General features: G+C 40.3%; 1 protein-coding gene across 3 annotated transcripts in view; it reads left to right on the forward strand.

Moving 5' to 3' along the window:
* TBC1D5 (TBC1 domain family member 5) overlaps window positions 1-21,357 on the forward strand; it is a 548,194-nt gene that overhangs the window by 400,538 nt on the left and 126,299 nt on the right. For all 3 annotated transcript variants that reach the window (XM_032630465.1, XM_032630464.1, XM_032630466.1), the window contains one exon: window positions 10,492-10,598. In XM_032630465.1, the coding sequence (XP_032486356.1) occupies window positions 10,492-10,598 (107 nt within the window). The remainder of the gene's footprint in view (window positions 1-10,491; window positions 10,599-21,357) is intronic.

Consider the following 21,357-nt stretch of genomic DNA (forward strand, 5'->3'; position numbering starts at 1 on the left):
AAAGCACAAACTGGGAGTCTTATTTTTGAAGGAATGTTTAAACAGTTCCTGACTGCCAGATCTCTTTCCTCTCAGACATTAAATATTGTCAGTTATTTTTATGACCATCTCAGATGTAGATATTAATATACCCTTTGGGTTACACGTGTACCATTTATATTACTTCATGTTTTTAGTCTGATGTACCGGAATAGCACATTGTCTTTTTTTTTTAATGTTTAGATTTTTTTTAATAAAACAGGCTATTTTTTGGAGAATTTCTGGCTCACAGGAAAATTGAGTGGAAAGTACAGAGAACTTTCCATCTGCCTCCATGCCCACATACACACTGCCCACTGTACGATCAGCATCCCTCACCACGGCAGTCCATTCGTTACAGTCGATGAACCTACACTGACACAGCATCATCACCCAAGTCCATGGTTTACTTTTTATTTTTAACATCCTTATTGGAGTATAATTGCTTTACAATGGTGTGTTAGTTTCTGCTTTATAACAAAGTGAATCAGTTGTACATATACATACGTTCCCATATCTCTTCTCTCTTGCGTCTCCCTCCCATGGTTTACTTTACAGTTCACTCTTGGTGTTAGACATTCTGTGGGCTTGGACAAACGTATAATGACGTGTATCCACCCCTATATATCGTACAGAGTCATTTCCCTGCCCTAAAAATCCTCTGTGCTCCACCTGTTCATCCCTCTTTCCCCTCTAACCCGTGACGACCACTGATCTTTTTATTGTCTACATAGTGTTACCTTTTCCAGATTGAAATATAGTTGAATCATACAGTATGTAGTCTTTTCAGATTAGCTTCTTTCACTTAGTAATATGGCATCTAAGTTTTCTACATGTCTTTCAGGTCTTGATAGCTCATTTCTGTTTAGCACAGAATACTATTCCATGGTCTGGATGTACCAGTTTATCCACTCACCTACTGAAGGACACCTTGGTTGCTTCTGATTTTTGTCAGCTATGAATAAGGCCACTATAAATATCAGTGTGCAGGTTTTTGTGTACAAGACATAAATTTTCATCTCATTTGGGTAAGTACCAAGGAGCACGACTGACTGCTGGATCGTATGGGAAACGTCAGGAGCTCAGCTGAGCTGGGCGCGAGAGAGAGCCAAGCTTCTAGGTGTTGGAGTAGCCAATTAAAGCAACAAGTCAAAAGTGGAAGAGTTAAGCCTTTAGTCACTTACTGTGGTGGTAGAATAAGCAGGGGTCAAAACCTGGAGAAAACGCCAAAGCCTGTGTTCCATTTTCACCCACGGAATGGCACACTGGTTGAGGGCCAGGTGATCAGCACAGATGTGCCATCTTCTCACTGTTGAGGGAGCCCTGAGCGAAAAAGTCTGGCAGTCTATGAACCCTGAGATGGTGGTGGTGTCGGAGGGCGGGACGTGAGCAGAAAGGCGAGGGGTGGAAGAGTACTGGCTACTAAGTCACATGAGGGAAGGCGTCTTCACGGTTTCCTCCGCCTGCCTCCACCTGACAAGGACCACTGCCCAAGGCCTCAGATAAAGAGATCTACGAACGAAGGCACCGGGGCTTGGAATACAAGTATGTGGAAAATCATGCCCGATGAGTTGGCCTGAGACCTTGATTGCAGCTCCTTTCAGAGGATGCAAGGTGCTGGCTGTGCACCAGGTCCGGAGTGGGAAGGGCATTTCTCCCCTGTGAGGCCTGTCAGAGAAAGCCTTTGGTATTAGGCTTCTTCAAAGAAAAAGAACCAGTAGAATAAAGAGAGAGAGAAAGAGAAGAGGAGATTTCTTATAGGATTCAGCTCACACAGTTCTGGAGGCCTGGAAGCCCCACAGTCGGCTGTCTGTAAGCTGGGAACCAGGAAAGCCAGTGGCATAATTCAGTCCAAGTCTGAAGACCTGAGAACCAGGGGGCCGATGGTGTAAGTCCCAGAATCCAAAGGCCTGAGAACCAGGAACTCCAATATCCAGGACATCGTAGCCCAGAGAGAGAGAGAATTCACCCTTCCTTGGCCTTTTTGTTCCCTTTGGGCTCCCAGCGGATTGGGTGATGCCCACTTATTGACAAGGATGGATCTCTTCACTCAAGTCTACCGAATCCAGTGCTCATCTCTTCCAGTCGCACACTCACAGACACACCCAGGAATCATGTTTACCGGCTATCTGGGCATCCTTTAGGCTGGTCGAGTTGAAAACATAAAATTTATTATCATACCTTTCTAATTGCCTATGGTCAGGCCTGAAAAATCACACACAACTGCCTTTCCGTATGGCTGTACCACTCTGCATTCCCACCAGCAATGCCTGAAATATCTTGTTGCTCCACATCGACACCAGCATTGGTGGTGTCAGTGTTTTGGATTTTGCCCCTTCTACTGTGTCATATTGTCTTTAAATTTAATGTCTATTTTTTGCCTCAAAAGAATTTTAATTTATACAACTCTAGAAATAGAGATATGAAAAGAGAATTAATTTCCTGCTGAAATTCTGTTCCATGTTCAAAATTAATAGTTGATACCCCACCCTGGCCTTCTATAAAGGGGAAGAAGTGGCTTATCTCCTGTACCGTAATCTTACCCTTCCACACACTTACTCCCATTCCACAGTTTTCTGTTGCCCTCGAAAGCAATATGACAGATGGATTCAGGAACCCTAGGATAACTTTTATGGGCAAAAGCCAGCAAAATTACATGCGTCACTGGAATTTTACCCAGGAATACTCAAGCTTCCATGTCCATGTGTTGCTGCCAAAGGAGAACGCGAAGAGTCCTGCAGGGTGACTGGGGCCATTCTGTCTGATGCACAGAGAAAGGATGGTGGTGATCTTTGCTTCCTGACTACTTATTTCCTCATTTCTCCACCCAATTGCCTCCCCACCTAGATTCTTCTTTCCCTTCAATCCACCTGCCTGGGGGTTCAGTAGAAATGTCATTAAAGTGATAAGGATATCAGATATGAGATGCTATGTTAAGGTCCTGCATTTACCTCCATTGCTCCTAAAACCCCATTGAAATAGCATCAACCCATAGGACACAGAGAATTAGGAAGGAGACAATTAGGGTAGTTTTGGAAGCAGGAAAACAGATGGGTGAGTGATAACTGACTTATCAGATCCAAGAAAGCTAAATACAAAATTGATAATGGAGAAAGCCAAGAAATAACCCATAGAATTCCTAAAAGTGTAGAAGTTGGCAGTGTTGGGTACTTCTGGAAATTGGTAGGGGGAGGGAAGGAGTTAAGACTAAAAAATGAGAACTGGTTGAAAGTCTATTTAAGAAGCAGTTACACCCAGATCTCCAACTGTACCTTCAGGATTTTTCCTCTGCGGACGGTAAAGTGGAGGGTCTTTGAACCTGGGACTCAGGAAATTTCAGTGACTGTTGAACCGCCAGTCTTCTTTCTCAGGATGTTGAAGCTAGACTGTCTCCCTCCGGGAAGAGTCTGGGAGAATCTTCTCTGAGGGAATCTAGTCAGCACAAGAGAAAAGGCTTGGAGTGGCCCAAGCGTGACCTATGTCAACCCCCAGCATTCACAAACCCACCCAGCTATGCGCACACAGCTGTCTTCAAGATGCCTTTCTACTGCCCCACTCCTCCACAGGAGCAGGTAGCCCCAAACCACCACAGGATTGAGGAGAGCGTCGACATGAAAACAGAGATCTAAACAAGCAGCCAGGAAGAAAGCAACTTGGAGGCCACAGAGACTGTGCAGGGAGGAGAAAACTTCTCAGAGAGCTGGGAAATACATTATTCAAAGGGAAAAGTGTAATTGAAAAATAAAGTATCATGGAAATAGGTGGCTGGAATATAAAATTGAAGAAGTGTCCCAGAAAGAAGCACATGAAACCGTGAGAAAGCAAGAAAGAAAATTAGAGGACCAGGCCGGGAAATCCAACATCTTGCTATCATGACTTCTTATAAAAAAAAAAAAAAGAAGAAGAAGAAGAAAAGGAGGGAGGGAGGGGGGAAGGAAGGAATAAGAAACAAATAAAGTAAAACGGGAGGGAGAAAATCATCAAAGAAACAAAGAGAAATTTCTAGTTCAACAAAGGCATATGAGTTTCTAAATTGAAAGGGCCTGTTATGTATGAAAACAGATGCAAACCAAGGTATTTATCATCAATCTACAGAACAATGTGGGGGAGGAGAAGAGAAAACAGGTCACAGAAAGGATTAGGAATTGGAATGGTTTGAGGCTTTTCAACTGGGAGCCAGGAAACTCTGGAACAATGCTCCCAGCAATCTCAGGGAAAAGTATTTCCAACCTAGAATTCAGTACCTAACCAAACTATTAATTAATGTCAAAATAAAATCTTTCAAACAGAGAAGTTTTCAAAAAATTCATGTCCTGAGCATAAAGCTTTTGGAGAGATGGCCTCCACCAAAATGAGGGAGAAAAGCAAGAAGCAGGTAGGTACTCTAGGAAATAAGGATACAACACGTGCAAGAGGTAAAGGACATCCTCAGGGTGAGGGAGCAGGCCAGAGGCCTCATGAGCAATTTCCTAAAAAAAAAGGAAATTGACAAAACATCTAAATGTTTTAAAAGTATTAAGGGGAGATTTATATGACTAGGGGAGCATTTAAGATTAAATTACTGTTAAAAATATACACAGCAAAGCAAATGAAAAAGCAGGCAGTTATAAATTCCAGGAAAGGAACAAGGCTATACAAGAAAGAGTAGTCTTGATATACTCTGTTGTTCAGCTGTGATAACATTTGCCTGGTTATAAAAATGAAAACTCGAGAAATTATTCTAACCAAAATTTTGATACAACTTCACGTGGGAGAGACGAAGAGTGACGTGGAGGTGGGTGGAGGGTTGAGTTTCAGTGCTGGGGTGTGGTCGTATATGGCAAATTGTACACACATTATACGTGCTTACTGGCTTTTTTTTTTAACATGTTAGAGATGGTAGTTGTTCTCAGTCCATCTTGTTACCTTGAGAAGGTATATCTAAATGTGAAATAAATAATTTGACTAGTGTTTCACTTCAAAATGTTCCAGTTGTAAGTAGTTAACTCTGACTCAGACATAAGCTAATGGTCCCGTTGCTTTAAACTTTCTCAAAACAATCATGTCTCTGGTTATCTTTACTGAGCTCATTTTGTTTGTTACTACTGGAGAAACTTATTTATTTTATTTTTTTATTTATTTTTAACATCTTTATTGGAGTATAATTGCTCTACAATGGTGTGTTAGTTTCTGCTTTTTTTTTTTTTTTTTTTTTTTGCGGTACGCGGGCCTCTCACTGCTGTGGCCTCTCCCGTTGCGGAGCACAGGCTCCGGACGCGCAGGCTTAGCGGTCATGGCTCACGGACCCAGCCGCTCCACAGCATGTGGCATCTTCCCGGACCAGGGCACGAACCCGTGTCCCCTGCATCGGCAGGCAGACTCTCAACCACTGCGCCACCAGGGAAGCCCCTAGTTTCTGCTTTATAACACAGTGAATCAGCTATACATATACCTATATCCCCATATCTCCTCCCTCTTGCCTCTCCCTCCCTCCCACCCTCCCTATCCCACTCCTCTAGGTGGTCACACAGCACCGAGCTGATGTCCCTGTGCTATGCGGCTGCTTCCCACTAGCTATCTATTTTACGTTTGGTAGTGTATATATGTCCATACCACTCCCTCACTTCGTCCCAGCTTACCCTTCCCCTCCCCGTGTCCTCAAGTCCATTCTCTAGTAGGTCTGTGTCTTTATTCCCATCTTGCCCCTAGGTTTTTCATGACCTTTTTTTTTTTTTAGATCCCATATATATGTGTTAGCATACGGTATTGGTTTGGAGAAACCATTTAAACCAACTCCCTTAGACCACTCCAGAACAGTTTAGGCCCTTTAAAGCAGGGACCCCCAACCCCTGGGTACGGGTCCGCCGCCTGTTAGGAGCAGGAGCGAGCGAAGCCTCATCTGCTGCCCCCCATCGCCCCCCATCTCTCCCCATTGCCCCTCCATCGCCCCCCATCGCCCCCCTCATTGCTCCCCATCGCCCCCATCGCTCGCAGTACCGCCCGAACCATCCCTCCCCCACCCCCGCCCCCCATCCGTGGAAAAATTGTCTTCCACAAAACCGGTCCCTGGTGCCAGAAAGGTCGGGGACCGCTGATTTAAAGGTAGAGGCAGCAAAGTCAGCTCTGCTTCAGGTGGTGGGAGTGCTATTTATTTAGCAAGAGTCAAGCAAGATGGGGAAGCACATGACCTCACTTCCGTGCCATTCTTACAGAATCCCTACAGGTAGAGTTAATGCTTTTTATAAATGAGAGAAATAAGGTTTAGTGAAGCTAAGCAGCTTGCGTAAATTCACAGCCACAGTAAATGACTAGTCAGCCTTCTGATCTAGATCTAATCTAGATCGTCTGATTTCAGATTCCATAGGTTTTCCTAAACGCTGCTCACCTTTGTCTTAACCGTCCCTGAATAAGCACTTCAGAGTGTGGCTTTAGTACTTTGTTTTTAAAGCATATACATCCTTGTGTGCATCCTTGTGTGCAAGAGTTAACACCTGTCCTTCTGAAACTCTTCCAAAAAACTGCAGAGGAAGGAACACTTCCAAGCTCATTGTATGAGGCCACCATCACCCTGATACCAAAACCAGACAAAGATTCCACAAAAATAGAAAATTACAGGCCAATATCACTGATAAACATGGACGCAAAAATCCTCAACAAAATACTAGCAAACCAAATCCAGCAGTACATTAAAAGGACCAGACACCATGATCAAGAGGGGTTTTTCCCAGGGATACAAGGATTTTTCAATATCTTCAAATTAATCAGTGTGATACATCACATTAACAAATTGAAGAATAAAAACCATATGATCTTCTCAATAAAGCATATACATCTTTGATTTCAAATGTAGGTAGATATAGCAAAACTCAGTCTTTTTGTAGTCTTTCACTTTTTTTTCCTTGTGTCACTGCCCTGCTCAGATAGAATAAACACTGGAGAAGGAACAGTGTTGTGGATTAGTTTTTCAAGTTCAAGAAAAATTTACCGCAAAGATCATAACTAAATTCTTCTCCTATCAGATTCCTACTATTTTATTTTTTAAATAGCTCGTATTATTCTCCATTCGAGTACGCTAAATTGGACACAGTTATTCAAAAGGGACATAATACTGGCACATGTAATTGCAAATGAAAAGTACAAGTTTTCATTAAGAAATTCGAGGTGGAATACACGTTTTCATTAAGAAATTAGAGATGGCATTATCAGAAGGCAGGGAGCAAGAGGAAGGTGAAACCTTACCTCTACCCAGTTAGGTTTTCCTCTGAGATTCTTTCACAAAATGATTGAGAGATAAACAGGCAAGTTGATTAACATGTATACCTCATGCACATACGGGAGATACCCAGGGGAAAATGAGCGACCCTCAAAGAGATGGCTTTAGATTTCAGGATTAAATACCACCTCAATAGAGAAAGGGGAGGGGTGTTGTAGGCCTCTTAGGGGAGAGTAAATGATTTTTAGGAAAGATGAATGGACCCTGAGAAGAATAGATGCAAGGTATCTTTGTGACAAAGTTTGGCTGGAGGGATTTATGACAGTTGAGTTCCTTTTGGAGCACTTAGGGAGTTAAAGATAAGCGGAGTTCAGAGAAAACCTCTCCAGCTCAAAATAGTCAGTATACCAAAGGGGCATATTTGGAGGTGGCGCGTCCTGAGCCCCTGTAGCCAAACTTCAGGGTGCCACGTTCTGCTACCTTTCACAGCTCAGACTCATTCGCCACCATATCCCTAGTGCTACTGCCTGGCACGGGATTTTGTAGATGCTCAGAAAACGTACGTGATATTCAGTGACTGGAGGGATGGATTGATGGATGGGTGGATGGATGGATAGATGGATGGATAGGAGAAAGAACGTTAGCTCCTTCGTTTGTTATGCAAGTAGAATAGTAATATGTTATTTAACTTCCCTTCTTTTGTAAAATGTATTTTATTTGTATTTGTAAAATGTATTTTACAGCTTCCTATAGTTTCAAAAGTTTTTTCAAGTTGTAATAACATAGGATTGTCGCTCTGGTCGCTCCAAATAAATGCCTACCTATGTCAGGCTGCTTTACACACTGGGTTAATCTGATCTTCCAAGCTACTTAAAACTATTACACAAGAGTACTAACATTAAATGACTTTTCTGTTTGCAGTGATTATTTGCATCCATTATGTCACTTGCTTTTCAAAACAATGGCCTTTCAAAACAAAGCCCTGACCCTGCCGCTAGACTTCTGAATTTCAAATCTTGGTCTACCACCAAATCACTGTGTGATCTGGGCAAATGATTTAATCCCTCCAAGGATTAGTTTTCACATCTGTAAAACAGGGTTAATAATAATTGTACCCTGTGATAAGATCGTCATAGAAGTTAAATGAGATATGCCGGTAACGTTCTTGGTATGGGGCCTGGCCTGGTCTCGGAAAGGCTTCAACAATTCGTTATCATCTTAGAGGTAGTAGTAGCAGTAACAACTGCTTGTTGTTATGTGTCTGCTCTCTGTACTTTCACTTTCTCGAGGGTGAGGACTGTGTTTTGTTCATCTCCACCTCGTCTCCTAACGTAGGGCCTGTCATGGATTAGGTACTCAACAAATGATTATTGGAATGAATGAGGTAGGCAGGTAAATTTTTTTTTAATCGTAAAGTTGTTTTCCAAATGACTGAACTTCAGCTCTGAGAGGTTACTCCCAACCGGTTTTGAGCTGCTGCTGTAAATCAGTCACTTAGATTATGTCATTGAGTCTCCAGGCAACTTTATGAAACGTTTTTAAGTGGCGTCCCAGGATGAAAGCCCACATCTTTTTCTTTTTCTTTTTTTTTTTTTTTGCGGTACGCGGGCCTCTCGCTGTTGTGGCCTCTCCCGTTGCGGAGCACAGGCTCCAGACGCGCGGGCTCAGCGGCCATGGCTCACGTGCCCAGCCACTCTGCGGCATGTGGCATCTTCCCGGACCAGGGCACGAACCCGTGTCCCCTGCATCGGCAGGCAGACTCTCAACCACTGCGCCACCAGGGAAGCCCCAAAGTCCACATCTTCGAATCCCGAGCCCAGAACCATTTCCACTAAACTCTCCTGCCTGTCTTACAAAATATACAAGAATTCTTCCTGGGTCTGTTACTAATATATAACCATTATAGCATTTGGGAAAATAACTTTATGAGTTAGGAAATGAATTGATTATCTAAGTTTTATTTATTTGTTAGATTGCAAAGAAAACTGGACATGAAAATGTTATACTATTCTCAGTACCCTAGGTTTTTGAATTCTAGAGTAAAAAAGACAACAGGCAACTGAATGTGAATATGATAAAATGAACAAATAAGAAAAGAGGAGTCTGAACAGATAAAGAAAGGGTAGGATAAGTGAGTACTTCACAAATGAAAGCAGATGTATGAAATTACAAGCTGTCAGATAAGCAAAGGAAATGAAAATGATAAAGTGGTTCCTTACATAGATTATAATTATTCATTTTGCCCAGTCCTGTCCCCTTTCTCCGTAATGTTCATGGGAAGGGGGATGTTCCCAGCAGAAGAAGGAAAGAAAAACCTAAGAGTCAAGGGTATTTCTGATCACAAAAAAATTATTTTGTGACTTACGTTGTCTCTAGTGAGTCACAGTTGTTTTCCTACGGAATATTTTTCAGCTAACCATTCTGATTAATGAAAAGGATTCAGTCACAGCCACAGGAAGTTGCAACTGTAAAGTTTGTTCGCAATCATGCTGCCGAGGCCGTCAGCCCGGCTTACAAAACAAGAGTCGCTAATGGGCGCAACTGTGACAGCAGTGGCAGATGGATTGCCAAGAAATGAAGTAGTTTACATAGACCTGCCTGAAAAGATGTGTTTAATAATTGCAGCCATAATTAGGTTGATTTGGGGAAAAAAAATTAAATGACGGTCTAAGGAGCACAGTTAGGCTAACCTATGAAGATTTTGACACTTTTCCTCCAAGAAATGCTGCATAAATATCTTTCCTAAATTTCTTGTTACCTTTAGGAAAACAAATAATTGGAAGAAATTATATTCTCTTTAATTTTGAACTATGTAATATTTATATATACAAAAAATAAATGTAACATATGTAAGTTGTGAAGCATAGTAATCAGGGTACATAATATTTTATGAGAATTTTAAGCTGGTTCTTTCCCATTCATAAGATTTTTGTTACTAATTTCCAAGCAGCAAAGCTAGAGACATTTAAATACAGCCATATAAATGGCAATAAATGTGCATGCTTCTAAGAGTTTATTTGTGTTACAAGCGCACACACAAATCTATATCTGAGGCTCTTCCTTCCAACACCGCCCTGACGATGAGTGCTGGTATATTAGTGCAGTGTGCTGCTTCAAGGGCCATTTGGTAACGATCCCCTCTCCCCATTTCCTTTTGTCCAAATCAGTCGAGTTATTGGTTTGCTTTCTTTGAATCTAAGTTGTTAATTTTGTTTCTCTTAGTAATGCAGGTATCTGAAACAGCATTGCTTCTCAATTGCTTTTGTTCCCCTTTTATTTAGTGATCTCTAGTAACTACCAGACCTGTCTTGGCCTTCTGATGCATTACCCACTCATCGGGGATGTTCACTCGCTGATTCTTAAGGCTCTGTTCCTTCGCGATCCCAAGGTAAGCTTTCCATGTGGGATGCGCACAGTTTTAAGTGGGGTGAAAAACTGGTTTCTCTACGTGACTCCAAGAATTCCTAATGTAGAATTTGCCTAATAGCAGATGAATTGCCTACAGGCCACAACTCCACATACCTGATGGTCTAGCAGCTCAGCGGGCAAATTCAAAGGACACTGCCCTGAGAAACAGGAGCGCATGTCTCTTGTAACTCAGGAGGTTGTTCTGCCCACCTGCTTCCTTGTAACTCAAGGAAATAGTTGAGCACCTGCTTCTCCTTATAACCACACTTCATGCAGGGGGCCAACTGACCCAGGTATAGCCTCATGAGCCATGTGAAGACCAAGACATTAGAGCTCTAAAAAGGACCAGTTTTCTAAGAGTTTATGATGCAGTGAGACACTAAATTATTTCATATTATGAACATGTATTTCTTATTTTGCGGGTGAAGAGTAACCTAATAAAATAAAGATTTAAAGAGTCTTTAATGCTGATTTCTCTGTTTGAACTTAAAGCAAGTCACCAAAATTTTCTTTACACTCCAGAGAAAAAGTGTGCTCTTTTACAACTAATGTTACATTTCTTGAAAATAAGAACATTTAATGATCTAAAAAAATCTGTGAATCCTTGATGCTTTTGAGCCAAACAAAAATATTGGATGAAGTATAAGAGAGAAAGCTTCAAACACGAGGACTAGGATGCCAGGCGCTGGGTGGTAATCCCAGCCTTTGGCTCTTTGGCAGAGCTCCCAGCAATCGTGTTGGCAGTTGTCGAACTGTCTTTGAGTCAGTCTGTCTGTGGATTCCACTGCCAGAGCTCTGTCTGATCAATGTGGACCTCCAAGTTCAACGTACATTTTGATTCTGAAGGATTTCTGTCCTTTCATCGGTTGTTGACTTCAACATTTGAGCATGTATTTATTCTTTGCTTGATTTAAAATTATTGTTTTCCTGTGCCTATATCCATTTTCTTCAGAAATACACAATTTTATGTCATTTCTCCTATACAAAATTTCATTAAGTGTCAGAAATACAATCCATCATTTCTCTAATACATAAGGTAGCATTTTTTTTTTCTGGTAAGGCTTAGGAGTCAGACTATGAAAAAAACCTACAGTCTCATATTTACTTTTTTATGTATATGTAGGCTGTATAAGTATATATTTTTAATATGAAATAGTCAAGATTATGGCATATCTATAAAAGGAATAAAGGATGAAGCTTCTGGTCAGTGAGGTATCTGAGTTTTGGTCTACAAACTTAAGGTAAATTCTATCTGCTCAGCATTGAGAATTATTAGGGTCATACAGAGTGGGAAAAAATTGCTAAAATAGCTGTTTGAATTATCTACTTGTGGGATTTGTTGGGTTTAATTGAAAGGAGAAACGAATATGTTATCTAAACCTATCCATCTTGGTAAGTTTTTTCCTAGCTAAATATGGTTGATCTTCCTATAAACCATTCACTCTTATGGTTGCAGAATTCTGTATACGAAATTCCTCAATGTTGTTAGTGGAATCCGTAATTTTATTAGAGTACTTTTGACATTAAAAAGATAGTATATGTAATATAGAGACTAATGAAGCCAATTCTACAAGTATTAAGAAAAATTTTCTCCAAGGTTTAAGAGAAACAATGTAATAGCATAAGTATCTAAAAAATAGTATTCCCCACTTTTACATTCAGAATCTTACCAAGTAAAAACAATCAAGATAATTGTCCAAAAGTTAGGACTTTAAACTGGTATTTCTGAGACATGAGAAACTGGGCAGAAGGAGGGAGTCATGTGTAAAAAGCTCCTGAGAACAAGTTCGTGGCATGATGATATCTGTAGGGGAAGATAAAGCAAGCTGCAGAGTACTTAAGGGGGTTTCAGACGGCCGACCCAGCAAGGTGGTAGTTTTAGTTAAGTGTATGTAATGGCTGATCCATTGACATTATTAGTAAATGTCAAATGGTAACTAACATCACTTGGCATATCTGCTAATTGGAGATCTATCGCAGTGTGGTGTCCTGGGTCTTGCCAGGAGCCTGAGCTAGGAATCGGGACACTGGGCCAAGTCTTGACTCTCCTACCAAATGTCCTTGTGATCTGGGGATTCACGCTTGCTAAGCCTTGGTCTCCTCTTTTGTTGCCTCTAACAACCTACCCAAGCAGAGCAGCCTTTGACCATAAAGAACTGACGTCTAATGATATAATAAGATGCAATCCAGTGCTACAAAGGCACAAAAGGAAAAAAAAGAAGTAAGTTTATATATATCGTAAAAATCCACCAGTGGATAGAGCTTTCAGTGTAGTTCATGTCAACTATAAAGTCATAGAGGAGGCCATGTAAAGAGAGGGAAAGACGATGCTAGTACCCCACCCATAGCCTCTGAGGATCCAGACCTCAGAGTGCTTGAAATGTTTTCTATTTATTAGCAACAATGAAACACTTAAATCAGAGTAAGTATATAAACACACAAGTCTCTATGAAGTGACCTAGTAGGAAGAGATTTGAGGCATGAAAGTTTACTGTCCTGTATCCCAGCTTCACGTGGCAGTTGTGCTGAGTGCTGCTGACAGACTCAATAAAATAAAAATGAACAAGGAGTTCTGGGCCTCCCTAGATTCATTGTCAGCCTTCAGAGAAACACTTCGTCCCGCCACTATCCCGAAATCCCAGTGGAGACTGCTCAGTTGAGAATAGACTCTGCAGTAGAGCTTGAGAAACTGAGCTGTTACTTATTGTCTATCAGATGTCAGCTTTACTGTGAAAAGATTTCTCATTTGAACAGACTGAAATAATGGGCTGGTAAACTGTAATCACAGGATCATACTCGTTCACGTCTCCAAGTACTTTGATATGCTTCCTTTGGTCCTCACTACAAGCTCCGAGACAGCAGAGCGGGTTATCTTTCCTCCTTCTTTTTCAGTGCAGAGGCCATGTGGCTTTCCCAAGGCCGAAACGCTTGTAAGCTTCCAAACTAGCTGGAATGGTTCCATGACCCTTGTTTCTACTCATCCCCTCCTGAGGTTCCCAGCCTCTGTTCTTCCTTCCCCAGGAAGCCATTCCCAGACTCAGATAAGACACGTCTTCCCTTTGAGTCCTCATAGACCCTTGTAGTTTAGCGATTTGCTTGTATCTTCTATCAATTATCCCTCCTCATCATCCTGCTCGTTTGTTAGCATTTAGCTCTATGTCGTGCAGTGGTTGGTATTAAGAAGACAATGGTAGCATTGAATGCTGACTTAAGCACTGCGCCTCTTCTAATACTGACTCTAATCCAGGTGGATCTCACTCACTTTACATATTTCTGGAACCCATATCCACATTCCACAGAAACCATAGCCAATGGTATATTTGTCAGCTGCCGTTTTTATCAAGATGGTGAAGTGACCCTACAACTTGAACTGAAAGAGCATCTAGTTCCTTAATTTAATATCGATCAGAATTATTTGAAAACCTGTTATCACCTTCAAATATTATGGAACAAAGAAGATACAACAAAGGATCTAAGTAATATACTTCGGGGCTTCCCAGGTGGTGCAGTGGTTGAGAGTCCACCTGCCGATGCAGGGGACACGGGTTCGTGCCCCGGTCCGGGAAGATCCCACGTGCCGCGGAGCGGCTGGGCCCGTGAGCCATGGACGCTGAGCCTGCGCGTCTGGAGCCTGTGCTGCGCAACGGGAGAGGCCACAACAGTGAGAGGCCCGCGTATCGCAAAAAAATAATAAATAAATAATATACTTCACTTAGACTGTGCAAATTTCAGAACTGCCAAGAACCAAGAGAGTCTAATTCCGCTCCTCCTTCTGTAATATGAACAAACTGAGGATCCAGGTATTTGAGAGACTTTTTCAAGGTCACACAGCTTGTCAGTGGCAGAGCTAGCCATTGAACCAAGGTCTTCCAGCCACCCTTCCACACAAGAGCTGTAGCTTCGTTAGTTTTAAAAATAGTGGAATCCTAGTTACCGATATTTCTCATACAAATTCTTTTATTTGTAGTAGATATTTATTTGCATCTGTAATAAATGAAAGTGCCACGTATATAAGTGACCCAAGAACTACTTGAAATGTTTGTAAATGTATGCTGTCTGAAGAGACTGGATATCAAATATCTGTAGCATTCTATACTCTGTTCACCTTACGATATGGTTTCTATACTTAGCTCTTCAGACCACAATCCTGATTCTCGTTTTCCTTTTATTATATTAGAATCACTGAGCAGATTTCCAAAAACAATCCACTAAACGAAGTAGAGGAGTGGAATGATGACAGTCTGAAAAATATGAAGTGATTAAAAAACATTGTTCTAACTAGTTGTTCAAATTCCAAAAAAAATTTAAAACCCAATTAGAAACAAAAGTCATAGAAAATGTGAACATATTGTGTTCCTTAAATAACCAGATGTTCTCTCCTTCCTGAAGGCAGTAAGGGCTAGGAATAAAAGGTTTAAAACTATTGTTTTAAGTTAACTGTGAATTTTGCAAATCTGTTTTTTACCCTTCAGCAAATAGAATTCTAATACAGAAACATAAGCAAAGTAATTTTCATTTTTCGGTCCTCTCTTATTTGTGTTGTATGTTGAAGTGTTAACCTTATCACAAAGACTTATTACAAATGAAATACAGTACATGAATTAACATTGTAGATTATTCAGTAAGAATTTGACAGCTACCGTTTGTTTTGAAGACTAGAATAGTCCCCCAATATTATATTTCTGGTAAGTTTGTAAGCATCCCTGTTATTGTTTATGGGAGAAAATTGCTAGAAATAAGACAATTTAATTTTATAGTCATTCTTGTATACAGAAGCACAAAATATATATACTATAAAATAAATATAAATATATATATATATAAAATACAGTGTACAGTGTTCTTGTGCTTGGCCAATTCTGATTTGGCTTTTGTTCGGAGTTATGTTAAATATTGCTTTTTTAAATTATAACGTCTGAATATTCAGATTTTATGCAGGTAATGGATTTTTATTCTTTAATTCCAAAAACCCTCACTGTACATGCAACTTTTTAATGTCAGGTGGCTTTAGTAAAATGTCACATATCAGAATTGAAAAGTGGTGAGTGGATTCAAGCCGAGTGATGATGATAGAAAATGCTTCATTCCAGAAATGCCATTATAATGTCATCTTCTCTGAGCAGTGAAGGACCTAAAATCACACACACTGACTCTTTGAGGAGCATGCACGGTGTCCATTTATTTACTTTTCCTGATGTTCCCATCCGAGGTTCTGTTCAGATTTCCTAGGATGTTTCTTGTCTGATTTTGTTACAGAAAGAATGTGTTACTTCTGTCTTCACCATCCTTTTTTTTTTTTCCCTCCCCTAAAAGCTGGAGCATTTCTATGAGAACTGCCTTTCTTGGAGAATCATTTTTCTGTGTGTGTTTTCTCTCTCAGTGACGAAAAAAAAAAATGTGTTTTTTTCCCTTCATATCTGAGCTGCATGACTATATATTGTTCTTTTTTATCACTAGATTATAACCAATTGGATGTTTATTGTAGTTAGTAGTTAGGTATTGGTGACTCCTCAGTTATGTTTTCACATTCAGTCAGAAATATAGACTTTTTGACATAGACTCACATTAAAAAAAAACTCAAGTTTTACTTCAGAGTACATGGTGGCTTTCAGAAATCTGTAAGAATAATCAAAAGATCTTTATTGAACCAGTATTTGAAATTTGTTATTTATTATGTTCAAACATTTCATAAAGTAGAATTGTGGGTTTCTCAAAACTTATTAAGGGTTTCCTAGTGCCTTAAATAATTTTGGATTAGTTTTATAAAAGTATTTTGAATTCATTAATTTATTCAGCAAATCTTTATTGTGTATCACAATGCACTGGGCACTGTTTAGGTTCTGGTGATATAAAGGTGAACCAAAAAAATGGCCCTTATCATTATAAACAAGTAAACAAACAAGAAAATACTCAGTTTGTCATGTGTTATAAAAGGTACAAATGGGGTATCATCCTTAAAATAATAAGAGGAGGAAGAACCTGAGCTGGGGAGGTACTATTTCCGGTGAGAACTATTGGAGGAGAAGGAACTAGCCAGGCAAAGAGCAGGGAGAGGAGCCGCTAGGAAGGGGAATAGCAAACACAAAGACTCCAAGGTAGGAAAGAGCTTGGACTCTTCATGGAACTGGAAGACCAGCAGCCTGGGGGACCCTACCTGAGACAGACACATGAGCCAGGGGAGGCTTGCTAAGGTCACCTTTTGAAACTCCAGAAAGATTGCTGGATTTGTGATGATTCTTCCTGATGATTAAGACATCCTCTTATTATAAACTACTCTTGCTCTCAGCCAGAAGTTCCAAAAACTCTTCTTAAATGAGTTCCCCACTTGATAAAGCACATTCACTTATTCAGACCTCTAGGCTGTCACATGGGTCCGGCCAGTAGGTTCTTGTTTGATTTAAGAGGACTGGGGCCAGGACTCTGAACACTTTTGGTCATACATATATTACTTTTATCTTTTAAAAAACAATCTTGGCTGCCTTCTATATATCACCAATCTAGTCAGTTTTGCTCTCATTCATGTCAGCATTATGCTCACTGTGTAGTGTCAAGGTAACTAGACCCGTCTTTCTTGTCTACCAAATGAGAGCTTTGCAAGGTCAGGGACTAGATCTTCAACAGCATAAATCCTGTGTCAGCCCCTTGAGGGAAGCTCAGAATTCAGGTTTCACTTCTGTCACAGCCTGCTGTGTTTATTGGGCAAGTCACCCTTTTCTTGAACAAAGAGGCTAGATCACATAATGTCAAAGGACCCTTCTGGCTCTGTTTTAGCAAGATGCAGTTCAACTCAGCAGATCCCTTTTTTTTTTTTTTTTTAATTACTTACTGTGTGTAGAGGATGAGAGGGATGAGAGTTGGTCACAGTCCTTTATAGATGTGAACAAAACTGTTACAGAAGGTAAAATGAGTGAGACTATTGCAGAAAGGACAGCTGATTTGGGCTTGGATAGTCAGAAAGGCTTCCAACTGGGCTTTTTTTTTTTTTTTTTAACATCTTTATTGGAGTATAATTGCTTTACAATGCTGTGTTAGTTTCTGCTGTATAACAAAGTGAATAAGCTATGCATATACATATATCCCCATATCTCCTCCCTCTTGTGTCTCCCTCCCACCCTCCCTATCCCACCCCTCTAGGTGGTCACAAAGCACCAAGCTGATCTCCCTGTGCTATGTGGCTGCTTCCCACTAGCTATCTAGTTTACATTTGGTAGTGTATATATGTCCATGCCACTCTCTCACTTCATCCCAGCTTACCAATTGGGCTTTGAAGAATTTTGTTGGGACATGTTATTCCATCTTAAGAAAACAGTGTAAGCAGAGCTCCTGAGAATTGCTGAAGCAAGTGGCCGGGTTGGGCCTGGCAGTTCTCTAGCCACAGTCATTCACGGACCCCTCAGGGACTGCCCTCAACATCTTATATATTAGCAGACACTAATTTTTTTTTTTAACTAAAGCATAGTTGATTTACAATATCATGTTAGTTTCAGGTGTACAGCACAGTGATTGAGTTATACATATATATGTATATTCCTTTCAGATTCTTTTCCCTTATAGGTTATTACAAAATATTAAGTATAGTTCTCTGTGCTATACTCAGTATTGGTTATCTATTTTATATATAGTGTGTATATGTTAATGCCAACTTCCTTATTTATCCCTCCGTCTCCCCTTTCCCCTTTGGTAACCATAAGTTTGTTTTCTCTGTCTGTGAGTCTCTTTCTGTTTTGTAAATAAGTTCATTAGTATCATTTTTTTAGATTCCACATATAAACATTATCATAGGGTATTTGTCTTTCTGTGTCTGACTTACTTCACTTAGTGTGATAATCTCTAGGTCCATCCATGTTGCTGCAAATGGCATTATTTCTTTCTTTTTATGGCTGAGCAATATTCCATTGTATATATGTACCATATCTTCTTTAGCCATTCATGTTGGGTGGACATTTAGGTTGTTTCCATGTCTTGGCTGTTGTAAATAGTGCTACAGTGAACATTGGGGTGCATGTATCTTTTTAAATTATGGTTTTCTCCAGATATATGCCCAGGAGTGGGATTGTTAGATCATATGGTAATTCTATTTTTAGTTTTCTGAGGAACCTCCATACTGTTCTCCATAGTGGCTGCACCAATTTACATTCCCACCAACAGTGTAGAGTTCCTTTTTCTCCACACCCTCTCCAGAATTTATTATTTTTAGACTTTTTGATAATGGCCATTCTGACTGATGTGAAGTGATACCTCATTGTAGTTTTTATTTACTTAGTTAGTTAGTTAGTTTGTTAGTTTTGTCTGTGTTGGGTCTTCGTTGCTGCGTGCAGGCTTTCTCTACTGTGGTGAGTGGGGGCTACTCTTCGTTGCGCTGCGCGGGCTTCTCATTGCAGTGGCTTCTCTTGTTGCGGAGCATGGGCTCTAGGCACGTGGGCTTCAGTAGTTGTGGAACGCGGGCTCAGTTGTGGCTTGTGGGCTCTAGAGTTTAGGCTCAGTAGTTGTGGCGCATGGGCTTAGTTGCCCCACGGCATGTGGAATCTTCCTGGACCAGGGCTTGAACCCATGTCGCCTGCATTGGCAGGCAGATTCGTAACCAAAAGTCCCTCATTGTAGTTTTGATTTGCATTTCTCTAATAATTAACAATGTTGAGCATCTTTTCATGTGCCTTTTGACCATCGAGATGTCTTCTTTAGAGAAGTGTCTATTTAGATCTTCTGCCCATTTGTTGATTGGGTTCTTTGGTTTATTGATATTGAGCTCTCTCTGTGAGCTGTTTGTGTATTTTGGAGATTAATCCCTTATGGGTTGCTTTGTTTGCAAATATTTTCTCCCATTCTGTAGGTTGTCATTTCATTTTGTTTATGTTTCCCTTTGCTGTGCAAAAGCTCCTAAGTTTAATTAGGTCCCATTTGTTTACTTTTGTTCTTATTTCCATTACTCTAAGAGATGGATCCAAAAACATATTGCTGTGATTTATGTCAAAGAGTGTTCTGCCTATCTTTTCCTCTAGGAGTTTAGGTCTTTAATCCATTTTGAGTTTACTTTTGTGCATGGTGTTAGAGAATGCTCTAATTTCATTCTTTTACATGTACCTGTCTAGTTTTCCCAGCACCACTTATTGAAGAGACTGTCTTTTCTCCATTGTGTATTCTTGCCTCCTTTGTCATAGATTAATTGACCATAAGTGTATGGGTTTATTTCTGGGCTTTCTATCCTGTTCCACTGATCTATATTTCTGTTTTTGTGCCAGTTCTGTACTGTTTTGATTACTGCAGCTTTGTAGTATAGTCTGAAGTTAAGGAGTCTGATTCCTCCAGCTCCGTTTTTCTTTCTCAGGATTGCTTTGACTAGTTGAGGACTTTTAGTTTCCATAAAAATTTTAAGATTTTTTTTTGTTCTAGTTCTGTGAAAAATGCCATTGGTAATTTGATAGGGATTGACTTGAATCTGTAGATTGCCTTGGGTAGTATAGTCATTTGACAATATTCATTCTTCCAGTCCAAGAACGTGGTATATCTTTCCATCTGCTTGTGTCATGTTCAGTTTCTTTCATCAGCATCTTATAATTTTCAGAGTACAGGTCTTTTGCCTCCTTAAGGTGGTTTATTCCTTAGTATTTTATTCTTTTTGATGCGATAGTAAATGGGATTATTTCCTTAATTTCTCTTTTTGGTCTTTCCTTGTTAGTGTATAGTAATGCAACAGATTTCTGTGTATTAATTCTGTGTCCTGCAACTTTACTGAATTCACTGATGAGCTCTAGTGGTTTTCTGGTTTTCTGGAGCTGTGACACATTGCTCTGCATGTTTTAGAGGAAAGAGCTTCTTTACTGAAAGAGAACCAATTATCGTGGTGATTTATTTTTCCTCAAATAACTAAAGAAGAGACTAGAATCCATGGTTAATTCTGTTCTCATTAACAATACACAAAACAAAATCTACAAACCAGTTCTCTGCTTTTTATTTGATATTTTGCAAGTAAGGGAGAAATCTAGGCTTTTAGGGAGAAATATTTTAAATAGATTACTTAAGCTTTCAAGCTTTTCACACATGCATAGTGTGTCTAGAAAGGCACTGAGGCCCCAAATGTAAAAGTATGAAAGTGTTACAGCACATCACAGTGAAATGTTTGTGCTGTGTCCCTGAGGTCGAGGCATGAAGTGGCTGTCCTGCTTCACCATAGACTTGATGTTACACCATCAGAGAAATCGTTGAACCATTTGCAGCCTTAGAGTCAGTTTCACTAATTGTTTTTTTTTAAAGGGATAGGTGACTGGTAAGGCTGTGATTAGCCTATAATCTCTAAAGATAATTTCCAGTTCGAAGTGCAGAAAACCTAGCTAATCACTTACTTTCCTTCTTGTATGTGAAGTAGGTTGGTTGTTCAGAAAGAAAAGGCGCTACTTTGAGTTGTTTCTATGTCATCCTAATGTTACAGTTTAAAGAAATTAAAAGCTAGAAATCACAAATTATGACAAAAAGATTATAAACTTAAAACTGACAAAATGGAAAAAAAAGAGCATAATTCTTTTTGTGTGTGTGTGCGGTACGCAGGCCTCTCACTGCTGTGGCCTCTCCTGTTGCAGAGCACAGGCTCTGGACGCGCAGGCTCAGTGGCCATGGCTCACGGGCCCAGCCGCTCCGCAGCATGTGGGATCTTCCCAGACTGGGGCACAAACCCGTGTACCCTGCATCGGCAGGCGGGCTCTCAACTACTGCGCCACCAGGGATGCCCCATAATTACTTTTAAT

The sequence above is a fragment of the Phocoena sinus genome, chromosome 4 (genome assembly GCF_008692025.1).
Source record: "Phocoena sinus isolate mPhoSin1 chromosome 4, mPhoSin1.pri, whole genome shotgun sequence".
In the NCBI taxonomy this organism is placed as follows: domain Eukaryota; kingdom Metazoa; phylum Chordata; class Mammalia; order Artiodactyla; family Phocoenidae; genus Phocoena; species Phocoena sinus.